We start from the raw sequence: 21633 nt of genomic DNA, 5'->3' as shown, positions 1-21633 counted from the left end.
ATGTTCGTTCATTTAACTAATCGAACGAAATTTCTTGTTCATGTTCGTTCGTTTATTAAACGAATGAACATAAACGAACTTCCCGCCGAACGGTTCACGAACTGTTCGCTGAACGTTCGGTTCGTTTACAGCCCTATTTATAAAAGAAGCTGGAATAATACATTCAGATTTGATGTAGAAATTCAAAATTGGAAAGGTTTTTATGATATTGGAATTGCATCCTTTGGCCTTTTTCTGTTTTTCTCTTTTATAACTAGTTTTTATTGATTCTTTATAAGCATCCAGAACCAAATTTTGTCAGTTATGGTAACTAAATAATAATGGTTCATTATGATAAAAAGAAGAGTTAATTACTGTTTTCGTCCCTGAGGTTTGTCAAAAATAACGGTTTCAGTCCATTAGTTTAAAAATTGCGATTTCAGTCCATTAGTTTCATTTTCGTAACCATTTCAGTCCACTAACTTAACTCCATCCATTTATTTTGTTAACTTTGAGTTAACTAACTAATTCAGGGATGGTTTGCGTCAGTTTTAAAAACACAGGGACTTAAGTGTAAACTCTAAAACATTAAAACAAAAAAAATAGTAAATTCCAAAAAATCAAAAAAATTCAAAAAAAACCAAACAAATTCCAAAAAATTCTAAAAAATAATAAAAATTCTAAAAAATGATAAAAATTCTAAAAAATTCTAAAAAATCCAAAAAATCCGTTTCGGCGCGAACTGTTTCGAACCCAAACCGCTTCGAGCTGAACCGTTTCGAGCTGAACCGTTTCGAGCTGAACCGTTTCGAGCTGAACCGTCCGTACCGTTTCGACCGGAACCGTTTCGACGCGAACCGTTTCGACCCGTACCGTTTCGAGCCGAACCGTTTCGACCCGTACCGTTTCGAAGCCGAACCGTTTCGAGCTGAACCGTTTCGAACCGAACCGTTTCGACCCGTACCGTTTCGAAGCCGAACCGTTTCAAGCCGTACCGTTTCGAACCGAACCGTTTCGAGCTGAACCGTTTCGAGCTGAACCGTTTCAAGCTGTACCGTTTCGACGCGAACCGTGCCGTATCGAACCGTGCCGTATTGAACCGAAACGGTACGGCTTCGAAACAGTTCGGGTCGAAACGGTACGGTTCGATACGGTTCAACTCGAAACGGTTCGGTTCGATACGGCACGGTTCGGTTCGAAACGGTTCAGCTCGAAACGGTTCGGTTCGAAACGGCACGGTTTGGTTCGAAACGGTACGGCTTGAAACGATTCGGCTTCGAAACGGTACGGGTCGAGACGGTTCGGTTCGAAACGGTTCAGCTCGAAACGGTTCGGCTTCGAAACGGTACGGGTCGAAACGGTTCGGCTCGAAACGGTTCGGGTCGAAACGGTTACACTTAAGTCCCTGTGTTTCTAAAACTGACGCAAACCGTCCCTGAATTAGTTAGTTAACTCAAAGTTAACAAAATAAATGGATGGAGTTAAGTTAGTGGACTGAAATGGTTACGAAAATGAAACTAATGGACTGAAATCGCAATTTTTAAACTAATGGACTGAAACCGTTATTTTTGACAAACCTCAGGGACGAAAACAGTAATTAACTCTAAAAAGAACTAACGATAAGTTGACTATAATGAAGGTAACAAGGAGTGGGGGGAAGAGACATGAAAATAAGCTCTAATCTATTATTGGTACGGGTACGGGTACCGGTCCTGTTCAGTCCAGGAACCATGAAATCTAATAGATTAATAATAAACAAAATTCATACATAAAAGACAAAAAAAAAGGGGTTTATGGGCTAGCCCAACCCGAAGTGTTCGACCTTGCTCTATAATCTGTTAGTCGTTTTGTCCCAAACTAGTTTACTTGATTACCTGGCCCGCCCGTCTTATCACCAACGATCGATCCAAATTCCAATAACCATTCTTACAATTCACACTTTATGTTACAATTATTTTGCATTCCATTCATTAAAAGTACCTCATTCATAGCATTTATGGTCCATAGCTCCATATACATGCAAGACACTAAAACTACAGAATAAAAATATGACATTAATCGTGTTTATTTAGGTACTTAACCTGAAGAACTTGAGAAGAAGCTCATTCGTATGTGATGATTCAATTTACAACACCAAATTCAGCACAATAACTCCATTTTCTTCTTACTAGTCTTCTTGCACGCGTTCAAATCATCAAGTCGTCATTGTCCCCATATGCAGGCCCTAAAAACAAATGCATCAATAATAATATATTATGTAATTGTTTATGTATAAACCGTGTAGCACTAAATGTGTCGACTAAGCCGATAGCTAATCCCAAAAGTGTAATTTACATGATCAAAATTAACAACTCCTTAATAAAAAAAATATTTATTTTAAGGCATTATGACGTGATGTGTGCTCATTAAGGTGTCTAAACGTATTTAAACAAGTAAATAACGAACATATAGATTGTAAAATATGAGATTTCTTTTAGTGGAATAAGTCAGCAACATGCCTCAAACAAATCCCGAAATAAATAATATTGAATAGAGTGTATTCTGCAATAGGAATTTAGTAAATCGGCCAAAAACTAGAGAAGCTTTAAAAAATCAAGATATGTTAAATATAGATAAGATAAAAGATAAAGATATTATATATTTGGTTCACTAATATAGAGTTTGATATTAAACATGTATACTTTCTAGACTATAATAATTATAATTACATACGTAGCTAGTCAGTCTAATACGCAGACGTGAGCTAAGGACAAGGAACGGCACGTATCTTGGGCCATAAATAGGAGTTGGCATCGACTTTGTAAAGATATCACAATTTGATCATTAATCAACTTCCATATGCTTTGTTCAAGCATGGAAGAAAGGGTAAAAGTGAGCCTGTGAGCTGTTAAAGTCTTGACACATACGGTTCTTGGAGCTGTTTTTAATGTTTGAAAGTCCAGAGTGAGCGGATCTGAGTTGGTTTTATCCGACCAAGACAGAGAGAAATAGACAGTGACAGTAGGAATGCCAACCAATAATGAAGACAATTGGACGTTGATTTTTCAATGAGTTCAAACAACGGTCGTGGGTAACAGTTTTTGTGCGATCTTACGTATGTATGTATGTCCCCTTGTTGAATGTGAGCCGATGATGGTGAGAAGTGGCCTAAGGTTTCCGGTGACTGAAGCTTGGGAGAGCAGGTTGTTTATGCTACGGTTTAAAACTCGCATGCGGAGGCAGCTAAGGTTTCCAACGACTAGGGTTGTTTATGAGAGCAGCTGCTTGGCTCACATGAACGGCATAAAGGTATTGTATATTGACTGTGTAATTACAGTTACATACATAATAACTAATTCAATACACAGATACACATACCAAAAGTTATATCTATATTCCATGTTGTCACAGTAGCCCAGCCTGAGCGTTGCACCCTGAAGGGCGCGGTTTAAGCAAAACAGGCCAACATTCAGCCAAAAATTGTTTGTAACCCCTGAGTAAAGCTTTAAACTAGTCCTGAACAAGCCCTGCTTTTTAAGCGCCGGGCTAAGCCTATGTATGCGCCTTGGGCTTCCATTTAAAAATTCCACAAAATCAACGAGACTCAAGATCTAGTGAATGTTATTAAGTAGCTATGAACTGCTAAAGAAAGAAAGTATGTATGGCAGTAAAATACCTACACAGATTAGAATGCATTTGATTCAAGTCCATGGGGCCGGGTGTTTGGATGAGTTTGACAATGACAATAAGATATCGAATAATCACTTTTGACAATATTCAGAGTTCGATATATTCTACTAATTTAACAAAAAAATGAATTAGAAAACACAACCCGTATGTACGTGTTGTAGCTAGATACTACAGCAATCAAGCTTACTTCCATACCCCTATGTTACCAAAAGCGCAAAAAGCGCGCGCCTAGGCGCAAAACTGTTTTTTTTTTTTTTTTGGAAAAACGGTGCTGAGGCGCAAAAACGATGCTGAGGCGCAGCGCATAAGCAGAAAACAAAAGGTAACTCACAAAAAATAGCGGGCCCGGGTTTTCAGAGCTGCATTCGTGTCCACAGGACGTGCGGGCACGCACGAGTTCAACCAAATTCCAGCTCAGAAACTCACTTTTGCATAAACCTAGAGGGAATAAAACTAGAGGAAAAACTTATGGCAGGGAAACACATATTGGGCTTCTTCTTCTTCATGGCACTAAATCATCAAAAAGAAAAGATGTTAAAGAAGATCGGTAGAGAGAATGTGATCTCGTCTTACTGCTACCGAGAAATCTCCCCGTTTCAGATCTGATTTGTAGTTAGTTTGGATCATATTCGAATAACGAGACCTAATTACTAAATAAACACTTTATGAGTTCACTGCTCATTGCTATTCACGAGATCTTGTTTAGTTAGCAAATATGATTTACTCATCTTCAACACCATTGATGAATTTGTGCTTATGAATCTACGATCAACAAACGAGCATATTGTTGAAATACAAAAATATTATTATAAACATGTAATTACTAATTAGTATATTGTTAAATATTATTACAAAAATATTGTTAAATTGCTAAAGAAAGTACGTATGGCTGTAAAATATTCTACTGAAGGAAATGTATGAAATGAAACTAGTATAGCACAAAGCACTTGCACAGAGTAGTATGCATTTGACTCGAAAGAATGAATCTATGGAGATGTTTGCAACGACAATGAGAGACCCGTTTTGCACAGAAACATGTTTAAATATACTTATGCTACTTAAAGTTCTAATATTCACATTTGACGACATTCAGACTTCAAGATATTCTACTTACTTAACAAGAAACGAATTAGAAAACCATACCCGAGATTCCCAATATTCGTAATCGGTTCCAAAAGCTGCGACTGATGCTGCTGCTGCTGCTGCTGCTGCCCCTGTTCCGTCTGCCCAACACGCTGCTGCCCTTCAAACCCATCATTCTCCAACCCACCCGCCGCCTGGCCCCCCTTCCCTTCCACAAACCGCCACATATACCACGCCCCAACCGACCTATACGGCCGCCACTTCGCACACAACTGCTCCATCTGCGACGGCCTCGGCAACTCATTCAACGAATACAAAACCTGCACCCCCTTCCTCACCCCCAAATCACTAACCGGCAACACATCCGGCCGATGCAACGAAAATATCATAAACATATGCACACTCCATGATCCAATCCCCTTCACCATAGACAACATAGTAAACAAAGACCTATCATCCATTTTCACAATACTTTCATCACTCAAAATCCCATTTTTAAACTTATTAGCAAGGTCAAAAAGGTAACTTGACTTCCGCCCAGAAACCCCAATCTGCTTAAGCTGTTGAGGACTCAAAGAAAGAACAGTTTCCGGTACGACGGCGTTTTCGCCGCCGCATAGGGATACAAAGCGCGTGTATATCGACGTGCCGGCTTTGTAAGCTAATTGTTGGTAAAGAATGGATTTTGATAAGGCTAAGAAAGGGGGTTGGTGGGTGTCGAAAGTGGGGGGAGGGTGAGTTGCGATGAGGGCAGAGAGAAGTGGGTCGGAGTTGCGGAGGTGGTTGAGGGCGGCGGCGATCTCGCCGGAGGAAGATAAGGGTTTGATGATTTGGGGGGTTTGAGTGGCGGAGTGTGACGGGTTTCTGCGGCGGTGTTTAGGGGTGGTGGGGTTTGGGGTGGGGGTGGAGAGGATGATGGATTTGGAAGCGTCGGCGTCGGCGATGGTGGGTTGGGGTTGGGGGTGTTCTGGTGGTGTTGTGGTGGGGGAAAGCTTTCGGATTTTTTGGGGGCGAATTGGGATTTTTGAGGGGATTTGGGATAGATCGGTGTTTGGGGATGGGGATGGGGATGGTGATGGGGGTTTGGGTGTGGGATCTTCGGCGGCCATGGTGGAGGTTGTGTTCATAGGGACGGAGGAGTTACCGTTGCTGCTTGGTGGTAGTGTTCGTTGGATATGGTGTGGATGCAGTCACGTGTGTAGGTGTTTTAAAGTCACGTGCGGTAAAGAGAAAGGCATCGCCATCGGGTGGAAAAATTTTGGGGTGTGAATCGGGTTGACCCGACATTAACATGATCAATTGATCATCCAATGGCGTTAAGATCAGGGGCGGATCTACTTCAATGTAAGGGGGAGCGCCCGCTACCGCTTGGCGCTCCGGCGGTAGTGTAAAATTAGTGTAAATTTTGGAAAAATTTGACGTTTTTTCGATTTCGTTACCGCTTTTTTATAGAACGTTACCGCTTGGCGGATTTTCTAGATCCGCCACTGTTTAAGATGTTACGATAGAGAGGATTTCCAAACCACTTCATAACCTAACCTGATTTACACTATCAAATTCTTTTCATCCCGACTTAAACCGCTAGTTTGTATGCCGGTTACATCTCTCGTCATCTAAACAAGATTCAACCCGACTCAAAAATTGTTTCTTTTAAATACTGATTTATGACCTAAACTGGTTTCAACTCGACCCCAAAAAAATTGAATAGAGTTCGAATATTTTACACCTGAAGGGTATGGTCTCAAATCTTGTGTCGGCTTACACAATGCTGAGCATGGGTCGCACGTAGGGAACCATACCCAAATCAAATGTATTTAATACTTAGGCCATTAGACGAGGAAGAAAGAAGATGGTGTTTCTTCATTGGTACCCACCGGTTTTTCATGTAATCATGTTTCATCTTCTTTCTGTTTTACCTTTCCAATGTGGTGCCATCTCTTTGTTCTTACAGGCGCAGCACATGCCTGGTTTGACAGCCTTCATGCAGGCAAGCCGAAGTCGTGGCCCGATTTAGAGAAGAAATTCCTTGCTCATTTTAATCAACAATGACGTCACAATCGCGACACAACCGAGGTGATGAATATTGATCGGAATGTCGCGTCCCGGTCAAGGATAATATTTATATACCCAAATTACCATTAACTATAAGTTACTGGTAATAAGGGGTCGATCCACGAAGAGTTTGTGAATTCTGTATGGACTTGGTCAATTATGAAAGTTTTGTCACGATACGATTTATGAAGCTTGCTATTTGTTTCTTTTATTGGTTGTTTGGAAAAGGGATGTCAGATTGAAACGACACTTTGATTTGTAAAATTACTAAACTATGACAATTGCAATTAACACTAACTTGATTACTTAAACTTGCTCAAAACACAATTTGGTGGTAAATGATAATTAGAAACAAGGTTCACACCCGGTTCGATAATCGCAAGACCTAGGGTTCCTATATGTTTTAACTTGATTCAATTGAATTCGATTATTAATGCATTTAGTGTTACGTGGCTTAGGTGCCAAAAGCTATCAACATCACATACATAATATCGAGTTGATTTCAGTTCAATACATAATGTTACATGTTTATTGTATAAATTTATAAAAAAAAAATATTACAATCAAAATTAAACATAACAAAATGTTTTATACAACTAAAATATATAAAAATGATCCAAAACTATCATGAGCCAACAGAAAAAATCTAATTATGCTTCATTTCTTGATAAGCATCTTCATCTTTGACACTAATATATTTTCATCTACAACAACAACAAGTTTATCAAACTCGGAGCGTATGTAGTTAAAACAAACTACATTAATGTATATTTCTTACATTGAACCCCAGCTTGCTCGCCATAAGTCTCATACATGGCAAGAACATCCGTATTTGGTGCCTTACGTCTTCTCATAAACATAGTAGCAAGGCGAGTGTTATTGATCATCTTTACAAAGTAGACATGGTGAAACATGTATAACATAACTTTACGTGTGTTATGAGAGGTTCGACAAATGTAACATCCCGTAATGTTTGTAACATAACTTTACGTGTGTTATGAGAGGTGTGACAAGTAAACATTAGAGTTATTATAATTTTTTTATATTCCCTCTCTCATTTTCTTATCTCTATTTATATGTGTCCCTTTTTATATGTATTAACAGCTAATTATATATATATATATATATATATATATATATATATATTTATGAACGGGATCAGGAGAGAACGATTTGAAGTGTAAGAACAGTGAGAACGATTTTCAGCCATAGGATATTTGTGATTTGTGGCTAAGATGATGCGGTGACATTTTATAAATAATGGGAACCTTATAACTACCAGGAGGGGTAAAATTGGAAGATCCAAATAAGGGTGCACATGCTAATCACATGCCATTTTCCCCCATCATATTTAAACGCCAATAACTTTTTTATACGTGATTATATTTCTAAAAAAATTACACCATAAAACTGAGCGTTTTTTATCTTTCCAACGAGTATACTATTGATATACTTTTCGAAAAAGAATGAAATGAGTTTTATGGCGTTTTTCTGAACCGAGTGTTTTATGACGTTTTAGACTAGGTATTTTTATGGCGTTTTTTTGAACTATGTGTTTTTATGGCGTTTTAACTAGGTATTTTCATGACGTTTTTCTGAACGAAGTGTTTTTTGTCGTTTGAAACTAAGTTTTTCATGGCGTTTTTCTGAACTGAGTGTTTTATGGCGTTTTTAACTAGGTATTTTCATGGTTTTTTTTTTCTGAATTTGGTGTTTTTATGGCGTTTTATTTGAACACCCAGTTCATGTGTGTGAGTTTTTTTGACAATATTACCCCTTAGTGTAATTTAGCATCAATGCCACATGTCAACACCAAAATCGTTCTCACCGTTCTCATACTTTTCACCGTTTTCTCTGAATCCTGACCCTATATATATATAGTAAGTATCTATAGAAAACCCACTTTAATTTAGAAAACCCGGGAAACTCAAAGCTCCCGATGTTTTTTTTTCTTGAAAAAATTTACACATGTTACATATATGTTTTTAAGGGTTTTGGGCAAAAAAAAAATCAAAAAAGCGTCCAGTAGATATTTAAAAAAAAATAAACAAGTTTTGGTGTAACACATGTTACAAATATGTCAGATGAATGTAACATGTGTTACACCAAAACTTGTTTATTTTTTTTTTAAATATCTACTCGGCGCTTTTTTGATTTTTTTTGCCCAAAACCCTTAAAAACATGTATATAACATGTGTAAATTTTTTCAAGAAAAAAAACATCGGGAGCTTTGAGTTTCCCGGGTTTTCTAAATTAAAGTGGGTTTTCTATACATCCTTCCCCTATATATATATATATATAGGATAGGGTTCCAGCATGAACAACCTCCCAAGAGTGAACTGCGTGAACAGATATGGACCATTGATTTCCTTTTTAGTTGTTAAGGGTAGGATTGTAATTATATAAAAAATTAGATTTAAATCATTATTTTAATAATTGAATTAAGTTACATTTTCCTAATATAAATTCATTATCCACATTATATTTATTTATTAATAAGATAATTATCAAAACAAACAACAAATCACCAGATTTCAATTTTAATTTTTATTTTAGATTTCATCACCAGAATTCAAATTTTGATTTTTAAGATCCACGTAACCTTCATATTTCAACGGTATACACATGTGTACTTGGATATAAATAGAACAGTACACATGTGTACTCAACATCGTACATATGTGTACAGTAATTCACAAGTGTACATCAACATTCAATACAAAAAAAAATTCTGAGATATCACAAAAACAGACGATATACACATGTGTATATCGCATTAAAAAGAGGGCAAAATCAGAATACACATGTGTACATCGCATTTAAACAAATAATTATTTTAATAATTGAATTAAGTTACATCTTTCCTAATCCTTGATTTGATTTGTGAGAGATTTATACAATCAATTTAAGAGGATAATTGATTACTTGATTTGTGGGAGATTTATGCAATCAATTTAAGATTGAAATTACACATATACCCTTTTTGTATTTAATTAAATGAAAAAAATTAACCAAATAATTACCATCATGCCACTCACTTTAATCTCAAGATCATAAAAATCAAGGGCCCAGATTAGTTCACGCAGTTCACTCTTGGGATTTTGTTCACGTTTGAACCTAATCCTATATATATATATATATATATATATATATATATATATATATATATATATATATATATATATATATATATATATATATATATATATATATATATATATATATATATAGGGAGCCGCTAGAATGAGAACCACCTCGAGTTGTAAGAACCGCGAGAACTACACCCCACGGAGCACCGTTCGCCGCGATTTTTTTTTACAAGTAGATGTGTGCATTATAAACACGGCCGTAAAAAATCACGGCGAACGGCGCTCCGTGGGGTGTACTTTTTTACACCTCAAGTTTGGTGAAAATAAAAAGAAAAAAGAAAAAAAATTAAAAAACACCAAACTTGAGGTGTCAAAAAGTACACCCCACGCAGCGCCGTTCGCCGTGATTTTTTACGGCCGTGTTTATAATGCACACATCTACTTGTAAAAAAAAATCGCGGCGAACGGCGCTCCGTGGGGTGTAGTTCTCGCGGTTCTTACAACTCAGGGTGGTTCTCATTCTAGCAGCCCCCTATATATATATATATATATATATATATATATATATATATATATATATATATATATATATATATATATATAGGGGAAGGTTCATTTGAGAAGAAAATTTAATTGAGAAGAAAAAGAACAAAGGGTAATTTTGTAAAACATTAAATAGTTTTTTCACTTATCTCATTTATTATCATTTTTAACTAATTAATTAGTCATAAAGACTAGTATCCTCCACACTAACTTTTTTTTGCCTACACACATCAAAAGTTATCTTACATATTTCGAAATTCATCCTACACGTTGAAATTTATCCTACACAACTCGTAATTTATCCTACACAACTCGTGATTTATCCTACACTTTAAATTATTTTTTTGAAAAAATATATATTTTGAAGTTAAGTTACAAAAAATTTAATGTAGTTAGCTATTAAAAAGGAAGACTATAAATTAATGACCTATGTAGATTTACCAATGTACCCTTATAGTAACATTAAATAATTATATTAAATGAAGTAAAATAAAGCATTCTTATTGGTTAAAATTTCTTCTTTTTTCTTCTTACAAAAAATTTCTTCTCATTTGAACTCTCCACTATATATATATATATATATATATATATATATATATATATATATATAGGACAAGGATCCGTTAGGAACCACCCTTTATTGCGAGAACCGCGGGAACCAATGTGAACACAACCAAAAATACCTAAAAATAGCTAAAAAACACACAAATTATTTTTTTATATTTTTTATAAAAAATTCGCTACTTTTAGTAGCCAATTTTTTTTTTAATTTTTGTTTTAAAAAAAATTTCTACTAAAAGTAGCGATTTTAACTTAAAAAATATTAAAAAAAAAAATTTGTGTGTTTTTTTTTTATTTTTTTAGGTTTTTTAGGGGTTTAGTTTTTAGGATTTTAGCTTGGGGGGGGGGGGCGGGGGGTTAGGTTATTTTTAAGTTTTTTTTGGGGGTTTTAGTTTTTAGCATTTAGCTTGGGGGGTGGGGGTTAGATTTTTTTAGCTATTTTAGGTTGTGTTCACATTGGTTCTCGCGGTTCTCGTAATAAAGGTGGTTCTCGCATGAACCTTACCCTATATATATATATATATATATATATATATATATATATATATATATATATATAAAATGGGGAAGGTTCATTGGGGAACACTAAAAAAATGGGGAACAGCGGGGAACCGACTCAAACGAACTCCGATTGGACTCATTTCAGCAACGTTGGAACCGACTCATCGAACCCTAACTAAGATCTCTTAACCCTAAACCCTAAATCCTAACTCCTAAACTCTAAACCCTAAAGCTAAAAAATAAGGCTAAAACTTAAGCTAAACCGTAAAACCTAAACTATAAACCCTAAAAGCTAAACCCTAAAGGCTAACCCTAAAGCCTAAACCTAAACCCTAAAGCTAAACCCTAAGGCTAAACCCTAAAAGCCAAACCCTAATATATTTAGGATTTAGGGGTTATGATTTAGGGTTTAGGGTTAAAAGATCCTAGTTAGGGTTCGACGAGCCGGTTCCAACGCCGCTGGAATGAGTCCAATCGGAGTTCGTTTGAGTCGGTTCCCCACTGTTCCCCACTTTTTTAGTGTTCCCCAATGAACCTCACACTATATATATATATATATATACACACATATATATATATATTATAATAAATGAAAGTGATTTGGGCCACGTGTCACTTGATTAGGGCATCCTCAGTTCCATTTTCCCGCCCAACAGTGCTCCGTCCCCTTTTTATCCTTTATCATCTCTTCAAATTAGATTTTGGCCTACATCCTTCAATTATTGAGATCATTCTCTCCATCCAAGCCCTAATCTTCTTCCAGACGCCACCATAAAATCTTCTTTTGTTCATCGATTATCTTCATTCAAAAGGTTTGTTCTTCTTTTTTTTTATTGAAATACTTCCATGATTTCCTCTTATTTATACTAATCCTTTGTGTTTTGGGTATTTTCATGTAACCATTGCTAGGGTTTCGTTCGAGAGTTAGATCGAGAGATCAGGCGCCGGCTAAGGGTTTTGCGGTGTTTCTCTTACAAGATTCTTTCATCTTGAGGTTTGATTTGTATGTTTATAGATCTGTGTTGATTTTTCTTAACGGTGATGATATGAGTACAACATCTGTTGATTATTGATCTGTGAATATGTTCACCGATTATTCTTTTTGAAATTAGGGTTTCATTTGCTTGAGATTTGAATCTTCCGATTGTTTGGTTAATTTTTGGTGATATGTGGTTTGCCTTGATCAAGGTATGCGTTTTTGTTTTTGATTTTTACTAAAGTTTTGTTATCTGAGTTGTGACTAAATGATGATTGTGAATGATCTGGTGCAGATGATGATGATGATGATTGTTCTACGGTTGTTTCCAGTATCATTGTTCTAACATCGTTTAAAATATGTGTTTTTTGCTACTCCAATTTTGAAATTTTTAGTTTTTAATTTTGAAGAGATATACTCTAATTCTCGCTTTATATTTCAGTCTAATCACAGTTGTTTGAAATTCATACAATCTGCTGCAGGTTATTATACGTTTGTATTAAAAGAAGCATAAAGTTAAATTAAACATAAAGAAAGATTATTAAATTTACAGTTAAAATATTTTTTTGCTTATGACTAAATGATGATTATAATTGACTTGGGCAGATGATGATGATGTAGAACCCACAATAGTTCCTACTAAACGCAAGAAAGCATCTGCTACTACTGTAAGATAAGATTTTATCTTACTAGAGTAATGGTCTTTCCTGCCTTTTTGTATTAAAAGAAGCATAAAGTTTGGTTTAAAGCAGCTCTTTATGAACAAAGTTAAGGATTAAGTATATGAGGGCATGGCTACTCTTCAACATCTGAAGAAGTGTTTTCATGTACTGCATCTTGGTCTGTTCACGAGAGATCAGGTTTCTATAAATCCTGATGTTGATGCGTTGAGTACTTCCGTGGAGTTCATGGCGATTGTCAGAGATATACATTGATGGAGTTTAAAGTTAAAAGCACTAAATTTTAAGCTAAAAGCACTAAATTTTTGCTGTTAGGTTTGTAATTTTCTTGGTGTTGTTCTTAGATTTTAAATTTCGTTGTAATTTTAAGCTTAATAAGTATTATTAGGTATGTTTAATATCATCTGATTATTGCAGTTGATGATGTTGTGTTTCATGTTGTAAAAACCAGGTAATTGTCAGATAATAGATTGCTTTGCCCGATTAGATTATGTGTTAAATTATAGTTCTTTAAGTCATTGTTTCGTTTTCTTGAATTCTATGTAATTTTGTAAAGAAGTACAATAACAAACAGTGGTTTGAACATCTGTTTGCATTTTGGTCAATAGTTAATGGAAACCCATGTTAGGTTGAACAGTGTTTTTAAGAGGAAAACAGTGTGAGAAGACAGTAGATCTTATTAAGTTAAACATCTGTTCAGGGTTAAACAGATGTTTGGCCTTTTATATCAGAGGTTTGGACTTAAACAGTTGTTTGACCTTAAACAGATGTTTGGCCATAAACAGATGTTTGACCTTAAACATATGTTTTCCTTAAACAGATGTTTCGCCTTCTATATCAGATATTTGGACTTAAACAGATGTTTGACCTTAAACAGATGTTTGGCCATAAACAGATGTTTGGCTTTAAACCAAACATCTGTTTAAGGTCAACATCTATTTGACTATTGGTCCTGTTGTGCTTTTGTTTGACCTCTAATATGGGTTCATGATCTAATCCGGCGATTTGAAGACATTGTCGTTTCATCTTTATATTAATATTAATAAATAAAAATCAAGTCCAGACAAACCTCTGTTTATGGCCAAACATCTGTTTATGGCCAAACTTCTGTTTATGGGCAAACATCTGTTTAAGGTCAAACTTCTGTTTAAGTCCAGACAACTGATATATAAGGCGAAACATCTTTTTAAGCCCCAACATCTGTTTAAAAGCCTGTTACAACCACTGTGTTGGTTCAAACATTTGATTGTTAAAAGTTATCCACTGCTGAAATACAACCTCTGTTTCTTCAATCTTCGTGTTGACCACTGACTGACCAAACATTAGTGTTTAAAAAACTGTTGGGTATCCACTGATAGGAAAAAATAGCCACTGCTCACTTTTTTATTGTTGACATCTATTGATATTGACCATCAGCGGTTTTCCTAAAAAACAGCTACTGCTCACATTTTTATTATTGATGGTGTTAATTAGTGATAGATTGAAATTATCAAATAAAAACTAGAATTACAATGAAATTACCATTTTACCTAATCGTTACATTCCAATGAGATAAGACTTCCTCCAACATTGTTTTCATGATAAAATTTAAAGTTAAATTAAAAAATAAAAAAAAAATTCTTGATGACTATTTGTTGCAAATCAAATCAGTAATTAATGCTAATTTCTTGAGCTTTGGACATTTAAAATATGCAAAATGTGAATTTCAAACTGATGGTTATTATCTCTTAATTAAAGTTAAAATAAAAATTAGAAAAGTCATCATGACAATTGCTTTCAAATCAGATCAGTAATTACTGATAATATCAGTAATTTTGAAATTCAAAATATGCAAAATGGTAATTTAAAATTGACCTTCTCTCTCTTTTTTTCCTACTTTGCATATCATTTCTAATATTTAATATTTAATAGTTTAATAAAGCAGGATATAAGGATATACACTACTGTCGATTCCCAATAAACATCAGTTCCCAATAAATAAGAAACATCTGTTGCAAATATCAAAACTATGCTGCAACAGTTGTTACAAGCACAAAAGGCAACACCCACTGCTGCACCAGCTCAAACATCTGCTCCATCATCTGCTCATACTCCAAATGAGCTTTGGGAATTATTTCAACCTCTGCTTCACAAACAAAGAGAACATGCTGATCAGCAACATGAAATTCAAATTCAAAAGATCAGAAATTTAATGGAAGCTAGGTTCATGGATACACAAGCAGACATCAAGGCAATCAAGGCCCATCTATTGCAAACCACTGGCACTGCTCCTCCTACAATAATCTTTGTTGATAACCCTCCATCAAATGATGCCAAAAAGGGGGAGAAAATGAAGCAGTTAAAGAAAAGGGGATATGAAGATGGTCTGTACATTGCACCAGAGAAATCCAGTATGCTTGCAGACCTCCCTAGGCCAGATGGTTCCAAAAAGGTTGATGAATCCTTAAATGCCTTGGCTAATGAAAAGGCAAGGCTAAAAAAGAATAAGAAAGTCTTTATGGAGAAGGAAGAGCATGGTACTTCTGAGCCCAAGGATGAAGAAAAACCTAAGCCTAAAAGAAGACGACCCACTAGACAAGTGAGGCAACCCAAATCCATACCTTCCAGATCCACAAAACATACTCCCAAACCTCCTAAAAGCTCCTCTCATCAATCTTCCAAACCAACAGTTGTTGGAACACCTGTTGTATCAACAACTGTTGATACTTCAGTGGTTTCAGCAGATGTTAACCCAACAACCACCACCAATACATCAACACACAATTCAACCACTGCCATCACTCAATCAACCACTGCCACAACAAAACCACCATCAAAATCACCACCTGCCAAAAAGCAGAAGACATCAGATGACACATCATCTGTTGTAATGACAACAGTGGTTGAGACACCAGTTGTTTCAACAGCTGTTAGTCAATCACATATCTCTTCACAAGCCATTGTTCCTTTTGATCCAAAAATTCAAATAGAAACACCTTCTCCCAAAAAGATGTATACAAGAAAAACAAAATTTCAAGTTCATGATGATGATATACCAGCACCTGTTCCCATTTCATCTGCCCCTTGCAATATCACCAAACCTCAATCTTTTATTCCTTCAAAATTGTTCAACCCAATCAAAGATCCTATAGAACTCCAAGGATATGACTCTGCTGATGTTGTACCAGTAGCTGCCAGTTATCCACAGGAACTGCATGCTGTAAAGAATGAAATGAGGCAGTTTTACATAGTGGATGATCCTTCAAAAAGGAAATTCCCTTCCCTGATTGGTTATAGAGATCCAACCAACATAAATGAGTATTTAAAACTCAAGGCCAGGCAAGCTGATACCAGAGCTAGACTTGAATGCCAAGGGAAAAGTGACAATGAACTCTCAACTCATACGCAGTTCTTGCTCACTAAAGTTAAACAGTTGGAAGATGATGCAAGAGACCTAGGCAAAGAAATGTCCAACCTGCCTCCAGAAGCTAACTTGCAGGAAGAGCTGAAAGAAGACATCATCAAGCTGATCTTGAGTGAAAAATTCTACCCTGCCACAGCTGAAAAATTACAAGACTGGCCGCTTATTGCTCTAAAAACAGAACTGAATAGAATTGAAAGAATAAAGAGAGATCCAGGCATGAAAAGGTCAGCACCAAATTGGAGCAAATACAAAAAGAAAATTGATGATCTTACATTGGAGTATAAAAGAAAGAAGCAGGAATTGGTTGATGCAAAAGTGGGAACTGCCAAAGCCATATCAAAATGGACAAGGCAGTACACTGACGAGGCTTATGAAAGGCTAAGAAAAAGGAGAGAAACAGATCCTAAACTTCCAAAGAAGCCTGATTACAAAACCATTGCTAAACCAAAGCAGCAGGCTCACACTTCTGAACCACTGTTCACATCATCGGATACCTCTACCATTGTGGTAAATCAAAGAAAGAGGCAAAAACTGACTGATGAAGAAGAGACAGAACAAGAAGCTGTATATTTCAAAGAAGCTATCAAAACAATGGCATTAGAGGATGACAACTCAGCAAAGCTTCAAAACATAGACAAACAAGTTCTGAACAGGCCACCATCTCCAAACTCATCAGCAAATAAACCTCTCCCAATAAACCCATTAGGTTCAAAAATACTAAAGTGGATGTCTGATCAAAAGACCCATGTATTGACTCTGATTAGATCTAATGGTGTAGTGAAGCATATATCAAGGGAAGCAGCACTTGGCCTGGGTGTTGAAGATTTACAGGATCTCCTTGAGCTTACACTTTGCAGGGATGAGGATGATACAAGTTCCTTAGATTTTGAATTGCAATTTAAAGGGCAAGTTAGGGAACTTTTGATGAGACAATAAAAATCCAGAATAATGAAGAGTTTTGGCATCATCTGTTCCAGGGGGAACATTAATCCTTAAAAGTTAGTTATAACCACTGTTTTCGTTAAAAATTTGATTGTTAAATGTTATCCACTGCTAAAAGACAACTCCTGTTTCTTCATTCTTCATGTTGACCATTGACTGACCAAACATCAGTTTTTCAATCAGTGTTGGGTATCCACTGATTGTTAAAAAACACCCACTGCTCACATTTTTATTCTTGACATCCACTGATATTGACCATCAGTGGTTTCCCTAAAAAACAGCCACTCACCTTTTTATTGTTGATGTGGTTAATTAATTTTAGAATTAAATTATCAAATGAAAACTAGAATTACAATGAAAAACACCCACTGCTCACATTTTTATTGTAATGATGTTGTATTAATAACAAATAATAATTAATATAACTAAGTTTCTCTAGCCCGAAAAGCAATCCCGGGTAATAACCTAGTATATATACATATATATATATATATATATATATATATATATATATATATATATATATATATATAGTGGAGAGTTCAAATGAGAAAAAATTTTTTGTAAGAAGAAAAAAGAACAAATTTCAACCAATAAGAATGCTTTATTTTACTTAATTTAATATAAGTATTTAATGTTACTATAAGGGTACACTGGTAAATCTACATAGGTCATTAATTTGTAGTCTTTCTCTTTAATAGCTAATACATTAATTTTTTTGTAACTTATTTTCGAAATATATATATTTTTTAAAAAATAAAATAAAATAATTTAAAGTGTAGGATAAATTAGAAGTTGTGTAGGATAAATTACGAGTTGTGTAAGATAAATTTCAACGTGTAGGATGAATTTCGAAATATGTAGGACAACTTTTTGATGTGTGTAGGCAAAAAAAGTTAGTGTGGAGGATAATAGTCTTTATGACTAATTAATTAGTCAAAAATGATAATAAATGAGATAAATGAAAAACTATTTAATGTTTTACAAAATTACCCTTTGTTCTTTTTCTTCTCAATTAATTTTTCTTCTCAAATGAACCTTCCCCTATATATATATATTATATATATATATATATATATATATCGATAGTATGGTTATATTAGTTTTTAATTACTCATGAACTAAATAGGTCATTGTTCAATAAACAATTATACTCTCAAAGGTAAAATACCTCATATAAGAATATAAGAAGTTTTTATTTTTTGAAACATCAATAAACTATACTAGAATACAACCATATATTTATCTAAAAACACGAATAAAGATATATTGGTTAATAACTGAAATAACCATAACCGCTGATTAACTGAACCATGGTTAACCGACAATCGGTTATGGTTACGGTTAACACTTTTTGATTAACTGAACCCTCGGTTAACCGACTTTGCACACCCCTAGAGATGGGTGGATAAAAATAAAAGAGTGATGATGATGTGGCAATGTTAATGGGTGTTTTTGGGTTTTTTTTTATTCGGTAGGTTTTAGGTGTTTTTAAAAATAAGTTTTTTCCGATGTGACAGGTGACCAGGCATGTTTTTAAGCGTTTTTGTGTTTCCTTATTGTGGATGGTATTAGTATTATTTAATCTAATTGTTGTTTAATGAGAAGATAACCTACAAACCAATGAACCATTCACTTTATTTCCACAATAGTTTGAAGCACACAATGATACAAGAACACTCACTTGAATAAACAATTAATCAACATAGATTTGACACATGATGATGATGATACTAAGGTTATTTTTGTGGTTCATCGGCTGGTAAGGAGGCAAGGAACTTCTTCAAGCATCTAGTGTAGACACATGGTCGTTCTATATGAACAAGATGCCCTGCCTTGCTTATCCCTTCAACACTTGTATTCTCTCCTAATTGCCTGTAAAAACGTAAAAAACAAAATCAAAATCGAATTCATTGAAGAAGACGATATCAAGATCACGAATTTGGTCTCAGAAGTTGTAACTACCATTTCATGTTCTGTGCGAGCTCCATCTTGAAGATTTGATCATTCTCACCCCAAAGAAGATGAATTCTCTGAAACAAATGATCATCTCAAACTATTACTTTGTATATAAAAAGATGTAGCGAGAACTTTTGACCAGTGATAAGGTTGTTGTCATGTGACCTAAAGATACAGGTGCACGAAAAAAGCCCGGTTGGAAACCCGACCCGATTTGGTTGAATAGAGACAGACCGTAAGGTTGAAACCCTACACTTCAAACCTGACCCAAACCAACTAAAACCCGAATTTAAACCGGTCAAACCCAATCCTTTCCCCTTTCAAAAACCGAGTTTGACTTTCTTTAACTCAACTCAAACCCTATTTAAACCCTTTGAACCCGTGCATGCAAACCTAATATAAAAAAAAAAAATGAAAAGTTGAATTTGTTGTCATTATACCTGAGGAAAATCTGGAATAATGGTATCTTTGTTGCTAACAATCAAACCCTCCAACAACTCACCTCTCTCCTTCCTATTATTAAACATAACCTCCAAATAATCCTTATGTAAACGATCAGGGAACCAAAGCTTCTTATGCGTAGCAACCGATAACAAAGCCTTCAAACCCTTAACCGAATCCGGCAACAAAAGCTCCGAAGACGACGAAAACCCCAACCCTTTCAGCGTCTGTTCGCTAATCGAATCCGTCATAGCAAGAATCGACCCAGAAATCACCATAGCCCGGACCATATCCGGGTACAATTCCGCCATCTTAAAAGCCACCATCCCACCATAACTAAACCCCACCACCACACACCGGTTCACCCCCAGTTTCCTCAGCCCTTTCACCAAACACTCGGCTTGAAACCTCGGTGATCGGTCCTGGTTAGCAGATATTGATCCTCCAAAGAAGAGAAGATCAGGGACATAAACAGAATACTTCTTTGTGAGTGCTCCTATTTGGAACTGCCAAGTGGCGATCCCCTCGGCCGCGAAGCCGTGGATTAGCACCACGACGGGCTTGTCCGGTTTCGGACTGGTGGTTGTGGTTGTTTTTGATTTTTTGTTTGGTTTCTGGATGGTTTCGTTTGGGAGCCAGAAGTTCATGAGGGTTCCGGGTTCGATTTCGACTGTGTGGGTTTGAACTCCCGCCATTTTCATCAACCGGATGATCAATGGCTGTTGTATTGCTACTAAGTTCACCATTGTTGGTTGTGTGAATGGTGGGGAAAGGTGGTGGGATTAAGTAGAGGAGGGAAGGTAGAGTTGGTGATGGCAAGTTATCTGTTTTCAAAGTTTTAGGGTATACGTTAATTAGCAATTGTCAATTTCATACAAAAAATATATATATATATATATATTTGTTGAATTGTTATTTTATTACTATTTTGATGATAAAAATGTTATGTTAAGAATTTTTTTTTTTTCACTAGGATGGGTGAATTGTTTGAGAAGATGGGTTAGGTTGGGTATTAATTAGGTGTGTTCATAAACCGTTAATTATAATCGAAGTGTGTAAATTAAAAGAAGTTGTTCGGTTTACCTGGTTTAAATTTATTTATTTTTAACGGCAAATTATACTTTTATTCAAAACCCTTAAAAATTGTTCAGTAAATTACATATGGTTAGTAAGCTACTAAGCCAATCACCCAATACATGCTTTTGCCTCACTACTCCATAGAAACGTTTGTATCTCTCCAAAAATCGCGTCGATGTTTACTCTTTTCCCCCCCGAATATGCTCTCATTTCTCGCCTTCCATACTCTTTAACATGTTGCCAAAACGATGAGTTGAAACACTTGTTGTTACATCTTATTTACAAACACTGGTTTATATGTAAATGGATGTGTTCTTTTTAGACTAATATTATATTGAAAATTGTGAGATTTACAGAAAACACTTGGTGTTACATCTTATTAACAAACAGAAATTGCAAATACTAATAGTGGTTTAGACATCCTTCTATGCTCAAATAAACATTGCAACGCCTAAATAGCTCTAATAAACTCACCGTATAATTTGAAGTTAACCTAATTACAACGTTGACTATGTACTAGTAACAAATCCAAAGAATGATATCATTTAATGTCAAAATAGTGTCTCATGTGCGGGTCCAGAAAAAAAGTATTTACATACACACACGTATAGTTATATACATAAACTTAGCAATCAATAGTTAATTACACGCATCTAGTTATATACATAAACTTAGCAA

At 35.4% G+C, this 21633-nt stretch overlaps 2 protein-coding genes across 2 annotated transcripts; both read right to left on the bottom strand.

Moving 5' to 3' along the window:
* Positions 1 to 1882: 1882 nt before the first annotated feature.
* On the bottom strand, positions 1883 to 5984 carry LOC110915322 (probable DNA-3-methyladenine glycosylase 2). The gene is made up of 2 exons (XM_022159998.2): positions 4792 to 5984; positions 1883 to 2203 (listed from the first exon to the last, which is right to left on the bottom strand). The coding sequence occupies exons 1-2, from the start codon at positions 5856 to 5858 to the stop codon at positions 2182 to 2184; spliced, it is 1089 nt and encodes a 362-aa protein (XP_022015690.1). The 5' UTR covers positions 5859 to 5984; the 3' UTR covers positions 1883 to 2181.
* Positions 5985 to 19092: 13108 nt separating this feature from the next.
* On the bottom strand, positions 19093 to 20646 carry LOC110915319 (epoxide hydrolase 4). Its single transcript, XM_022159996.2, has 3 exons — positions 19878 to 20646; positions 19444 to 19511; positions 19093 to 19353 (listed from the first exon to the last, which is right to left on the bottom strand). Exons 1-3 carry the CDS (start codon positions 20622 to 20624, stop codon positions 19218 to 19220), a joined length of 951 nt encoding a protein of 316 aa, XP_022015688.1. The 5' UTR covers positions 20625 to 20646; the 3' UTR covers positions 19093 to 19217.
* Between the last annotated feature and the right edge of the window lie 987 nt (positions 20647 to 21633).

Source organism: Helianthus annuus, chromosome 16, assembly GCF_002127325.2.
Source record: "Helianthus annuus cultivar XRQ/B chromosome 16, HanXRQr2.0-SUNRISE, whole genome shotgun sequence".
Classification (NCBI taxonomy): Eukaryota; Viridiplantae; Streptophyta; class Magnoliopsida; order Asterales; family Asteraceae; genus Helianthus; species Helianthus annuus.
The sequence above is the reverse complement of the archived record's forward strand: the minus strand, read 5'-3'. Positions and strand labels throughout refer to the sequence as shown.

Coding starts and splice junctions, on each gene's coding strand:
- LOC110915322 (XM_022159998.2), bottom strand. CDS start 5,858: ATGAACACAACCTCCACCATGGCCGCCGAAGATCCCACACCCAAACCC. Junction 2,204..4,791: donor ACGAATATTGGGAATCTCGG/GTATGGTTTTCT, acceptor ATTTGTTTTTAG/GGCCTGCATATGGGGACAAT.
- LOC110915319 (XM_022159996.2), bottom strand. CDS start 20,624: ATGGTGAACTTAGTAGCAATACAACAGCCATTGATCATCCGGTTGATG. Junction 19,512..19,877: donor TTATTCCAGATTTTCCTCAG/GTATAATGACAA, acceptor CATTTGTTTCAG/AGAATTCATCTTCTTTGGGG. Junction 19,354..19,443: donor CTCGCACAGAACATGAAATG/GTAGTTACAACT, acceptor ACGTTTTTACAG/GCAATTAGGAGAGAATACAA.